Source organism: Sinocyclocheilus anshuiensis, unplaced genomic scaffold (genome assembly GCF_001515605.1).
Source record: "Sinocyclocheilus anshuiensis isolate Anshui unplaced genomic scaffold, SAMN03320099.WGS_v1.1 scaffold1328, whole genome shotgun sequence".
Taxonomy (NCBI): domain Eukaryota; kingdom Metazoa; phylum Chordata; class Actinopteri; order Cypriniformes; family Cyprinidae; genus Sinocyclocheilus; species Sinocyclocheilus anshuiensis.
In genome coordinates, this window is record NW_015548192.1 from 1,258,554 (window position 1) to 1,264,596 (window position 6,043).

At 36.8% G+C, this 6,043-nt stretch overlaps 1 protein-coding gene across 1 annotated transcript in view; it reads right to left on the minus strand.

Moving 5' to 3' along the window:
- LOC107653102 (cadherin-18-like) overlaps positions 1-6,043 on the minus strand; it is a 130,499-nt gene that overhangs the window by 59,256 nt on the left and 65,200 nt on the right. Inside the window, exon 4 of the mRNA XM_016439740.1 lies at positions 4,938-5,057. Within this exon, the coding sequence (XP_016295226.1) occupies positions 4,938-5,057 (120 nt within the window). The remainder of the gene's footprint in view (positions 1-4,937; positions 5,058-6,043) is intronic.

Here is a 6,043-nt window from a genome sequence, read left to right on the forward strand (position 1 = left end):
CAGTGCTCAGATGAGTCCACATTTCAACTTGTTTCCGGGAAAAATGGATTTCGAGTTCTCAGTCCCAAAGACCAAAGGAACCATCCAGACTTTCATCAGCGACAGAAGCAAAAGCAAACATCTGTCATGGTATGGGGGTGCAGCAGAGCAAACAGCATGGGTGACTGGCATATGTGCGAAGGTACTATTGACATGGAGGCATATATTGGGATTGTACACAGATATATACTGCCATCAAGATGATGTCTTTCATGGGATGTCCATGGTTATTAGATCAAGACGATGCCAGCTCTCATTCTGCATGTACTACAGCAGTGTGGTTTCATAAAGACAGAGTGAATGTGCTAGACTGGCCAGCAGATCTGTCTCCTATTGAAAATAAATGGCTAATCAAGAAAAGGAGAATCAGACAACAACAATCACAGACTGCTGAGCATCTGAAGTCTTGTATCAAGCGAGACAAACATTTTGCTTGCAGAACTTTAACAATTAGTATCCTCAATCCTCAAACAATGAAACATTGTAATTAAAAGGAAGGTTGATGTGACAGTGTTAAACATGCCTCTATCCCAACTTTTTTTGGAGTGTGTTGCAGTCGTCAAAATCAACATTTGTTCATATTTACAAAATACATTTACGTTGGTCAGTGAAAACTTTGGAAATATTTTCTTTGTACGTTTGTCAATAAAAAAGTTCAAATTCTTGATTTTAGATTTTTTAACTTCTCTGGAATTTATTTTTTTTTTTTTTTAATTAACGCTTTTTGTGCAGCAAGAATTAATTCAATTGATCAAAAGTTACAGTAAAGAAATTTGTTACAAATTATTTCTATTTTAAATAAATGCTGTTCTTTTGGACTTGTTTATCAAAAAATCCTGAGAAAAAAAAAGAGAGTTTCAACGGTTGATTTAATGAGACTATTTGAGAAATTATTGATAATAATGAGATTTTTTTTATTGTGGACCAAATCAGCATATTAGAATAATTTCTGAAGGATCATGTGACACTGAAGACTGGAGTAATGATGCTAAAAAAAAACAAAACTTTTTAAATATATTCAAATAGAAAACAGTTATTTTAAATTTTAATCATTTCACAATATTACAGGTTTTCTGTATTTTTGATTAAATAACTGCAACCTTAGTGAGCACAAGAAACATCTTTCAAAAACCTCCTGATCCCATAAGTTTGTATTGTATAAGCATAAACAGTTGAGTAGTTGTTGTAATTTCTTGCAATGTCCCCATTTCTAAACTGCAAAGCTGATCATTTATTAATGTATTTTAAAAATAATGTATTGTAAATGTTACAGACTTTTTTCTTTAACCAAATTAAAAATAAAATATTGTTTTAAATTGTAATCAATTGTCTCAACTCTGCACCATATATATATATATATATATATATATATCATAAAGAACCCACAAACACACATGACACAGCTGTTGACAGCAAAAAAACATCAAGAAGAATCTATATAAAAAAAGCAACCCTCCTCCACTGTCTGTCAGAATATATTAACAAGATGCAGATTATACGAAATAAAAATCTCTAGAAAGTCTTGCTAACATGACCCCGGGCATCATGCATACAACTTTGCATTACCTTCTTTAAATACATAGCAGAATTTGCATATACACCCACACCACTGGGTCACGGCTTCAGCAGAGCAGCACCACAACAAACTCTTGACATGCACGTCAGAAGCAAAAAGCTTTCTCAATCTAATACATCTACTCTCTCATCAATGTGCCTCACACACTTTGAGTTTATACAGCTGTCAGAGACTGTAAATCAGATGTCAGTGACAGGCATCATCTCCTACAGAGACAATGGAAAAAATAACTCTTCCATCTGACCATAAGTGTGACTTTGAGCTGTTAGAGCTATTAGAGCTGTCATTAGCAAATGCTTCTCCGGTTTGAAATACCTTAAGGAGTTCACTGAGATTTTGCCTGCGTTGAGAGCAAAGTGCCATAAGAATGGAGTTCCTAGACTTGCAATAACTTTGATACACTGCAAAAAAGTATAAATAAACACACACACACATACACACACACACACACACACTGTATTACTATTATTGATATTATTATTATTATTATAGTCTCTTTCCCATTGTAATGCTTGTAAATTGAATATATGGTATGTATTGAATATATAAAAGTAAATGTAATGAATTAAAACATGTATAAACGTATATAAGATAGATAGATAGATAGATAGATAGATAGATAGATAGATAGATAGATTATTATATAGATTATGAAGACATTTCTTTAGAGTAAACTGATGAATCATGCACAATACGGCAAAACATAAATGTGCCTTGAGAAAGAGAAAATGGTAAATTTTTATTCTATGTCGCTTTCGAGGTACTCAAGGTATGTGCTGGCACATTTCAGTATATTCATTTTATACATCTCCAAATGGGATATTTGTGTACACTACAGTATTAAATGTCCTGAAAGATAGTTTGTGAGAGATTGAAAGTGAAGTATCACTAACAGACAATACACTAAAGCAAGGCTAAGTCAATCGTGCTTGTCTTTTTCTCTTTCTCATACAATCCCCTCAATCGGTTCTCATGTCTCCTGTCTGAATGCATTAAGTCCTTGTACACCATCTAAAATAAACTCAGTCTGGCAAACCTGATACTGTCTCTCGCCACAATTCCATTAAGCTTTTCATCTCCAAAAACTCTCACCAAAGTCATTGATATGCCTGCATGCTCTTGACAACTGTGCAAAACAAAATTCTTCACAGTTCCCCTGCAAAATGCTGCATTAGTCTTAAGTAAAGGCCAAACGTTTACAAATCTGGATGGACTGCATTATCAAAGCACTAGTCTGCCAGTACTGATGAATGGGATTTGCGAGAGCCTGTGTGAAGGCTGTGAGGTGTCTAGAAAGTGAAAGTGACGTGACGTGACATGTGGCCAAGTATGGTGACCCATGGTAAGTGCTCTGCATTTAACCCATCCAAAGTGCACACACACAGCAGTGAACACACACACACCGTGAACACACACCCGGAGCAGTGGGCAGCCATTTATGCTGCGGCGCCCGGGGAGCAGTTGGGGGTTCGGTGCCTTGCTCAAGGGCACCTCAGTCGTGGTATTGAAGGTGGGAGAGAGCGCTGTACATTCACTCCCCCCACCTACCTTTGGGTTATGAGTCCGACTCTCTAACCATTAGGCCATGACTTCCCCACTAGTGATTATCATCAACAACTTCTTTGCTTTTCTAGCAGTATTTCTCAAAATAGTCATTATATTGTGGTTATGACTATGCATTCAGATGCTTGTGTGTGTGAGAGACAGGTAAAGTAGTGAAGCGTGGGGTGTTTCAGCACCATGCACAGTACCGTAAATTACAATAAAGGAGTGGAGCATTTCAGCACCATGGACAGCGGCATATTTTACCTCTATGACAAATAAAAGAAAATCAACAGCATGTTAGTTGAAACTACTTGGAGATTTGACATGCATAATGTCAGAGGCTGTGTGGTAATGTTTCTTGCTTCAAGGTTAATGTGATTGCAAACCATTTTACCAACTTAAAGGGGTTATCGGATGCCCATTTTGGATGCCCAAGTTGATATGATTCTTTAGGGTCTTAATGAAAAGTCTGTAACATAGTTTGGTTAAAATTTTTAAAATTTATTTTGGATGCCCAAGTTGATATGATTCTTTAGGGTCTTAATGAAAAGTCTGTAACGTAGTTTGGTTAAAATGTCTCAATGGTAGTGTAAAACAACACTGTTTCTACCCTGTCAAAAACAGCTCTGTCTACAGCATACTGTTTTATTGCATTCCGCTTCCTCTTCACTTTTTTCCTTCCCAATCCTTTTTGCTTTTCCCAAACTTTCCTTCCTTTTTTGTTTTCTTCCCTATTCCTTCCCTACAATATATCTTTCCCATCTCCCTTCCTTTCTTCTTCCTGTCCTTACTTACTTTTCCTTTCTTCCTTCCTGTCTTTCCGTTTTCCTTCTCTTTCATTTTCATTCCTTCTCATGTTCATTTTTCTTTCCTTCTTTTTCTTCCTTCCTTATTTTCCCCTTCCTTTTGTCTTTTTATCTTTTATTCCTTATTTTCTGTCTCTCATTCCTTCCTTAATATATTTCTCTTTCCATCCTTATTTTCTCCTTTGCTTTTTTCTGTCCTGACTTATGTCATTCCTTCCTATATTTATCCTAGCTTCTTTGTTCCTTTTCCTCATTCCCACTACATTTTCTCTCCTTTCTTTTTCTTCCTTCTTTATATCTTGCCTTCTATCCTTTTTCTTTGTCCTTCCTATTTTCTTTTATGTTCCATTCCTTATTTTAGTTTTTCCTTTTTTCCCTTCCTTTCTCCCTTCTTTCTTTCTGTCTGTATTTATCTGTCATTCCTATATGACTCCTTCCATCCTTCTTTCCTTCCCCCTTCCATCCTTCCTTTGTCTTTCCTTTGTTCTGCTCGCTATCTTAACTTTTGCTTCTTGACACAAAACAAACTGTGTCTCCATTAATATTTAATGGTTCCTTGTAAAAACCCTCAAACAATGTCCACCTCTAATGAACACCAAATTCATCTTAAAGCACTCTAAATCTTGTTCTCTCTCCAACCGTCTGTCTTTATCCCTGAAAGCCTTTACTCTCCACCTCATTCTCCAGGGATGCTCTCCATTATAGAGCCGAGATCCAAACAATACAGCACACGTCAAGCTCTATTTCTGAACAGTGAAGGGTGCCAGTGGTGTATTGTATTGCTCACAGCTGTTTTCTGAGAAACAAACTTCACAGTCTAATATGAACAAGTCATATGAAAAGCTGGGCAGTGTAGTTTTTAATTGTACACCTACTTGACGAAATGCGGCAGCAGTTTTAAATCTGCAAGCAATAAAAGCACTATTGATTCACCTTCACAGACACAACATGAAAAGTCGTCATGAATTTACCAGTTTTGGGGTCGATGGAGAAGTATGGCTGTCCGTGCAGAACGCTGTACACCACCCGTGCACTGTTTCCATATGTAGGGTCATCTGCGTCGGTCGCTGTCACTTGAAAAACTGATGTACCTGCAGAAAGATAAAGAATAAAACATCGATGCTGTGAGTTTGAAGGGTGGTTTGAACGTACCTAAAGGAATATCTCACAACTTTTTAAATTTGATGAAAATCTACTCAGTTCATCCAAGATTTAGATGAGTTTCTTCATCAGAACATATTTGGAGGAATTTAGCATTACATCACTTTTTCATGAATGGATCCTCTGCAGTGAATGGATGACGTCAGAATGAGAGTCCATACAGCTGGAAAAATATCACACAATAATCCACACGATTCCAGTACATAAATGAATGTCTTGTGAAGAAAAAGCTGCATGTTTGTGCATGCTTGTAAACAGTGCTTGGTCTGTGTATATTTCTCTCCTGATTCAGATGTTAACAACTTATTCACTGGAGAAAGCAATATTATGGATAGAAGACTCATATTTTAACCAGAAGCAATAGTTTAAGGTTAAAACATTTTGATGGATTTGTTTATTATAAACACAAGTCATTCATTAATGGACTGAAGGCGTGTGGATGTTTTTTATCAGATGTTTGGACTCTTATTCTGATGGCACCCATTCACTGCAGAGGATCCATTGGTGAGCAAATGATACGATGCTAAATTTCTCCAAATCTGATGAAGAAACAAACTCATCTACGTCTAGGATGGCCTGAGGCTGAGTACATTTTTAGCATATTCTGGTAAGCAAGTGAGGTAACGCTACATTTTTTTCATTTTTATTTACATTTAGTCATTCAGCAGACACTTTTATCCAAAGCGACTTACAAATGAGGACAACAGAAGAAATCAGAACTAACAAAAGAGCAACAATATGTAAGTGCAAATGACAAGTCTCGGTTAGCCTAACGCTGTAATGGGGCCGACGAGATGTGAGGCGTGAGGATCCATGTGCAAGCTTTTATTTATAAACACGGTCAGAACACAGGCAGGGTCAAACAATGGCAAACTGGTATGGTACGGGCAAGACACAAGAATAATCCAAGAGCAGA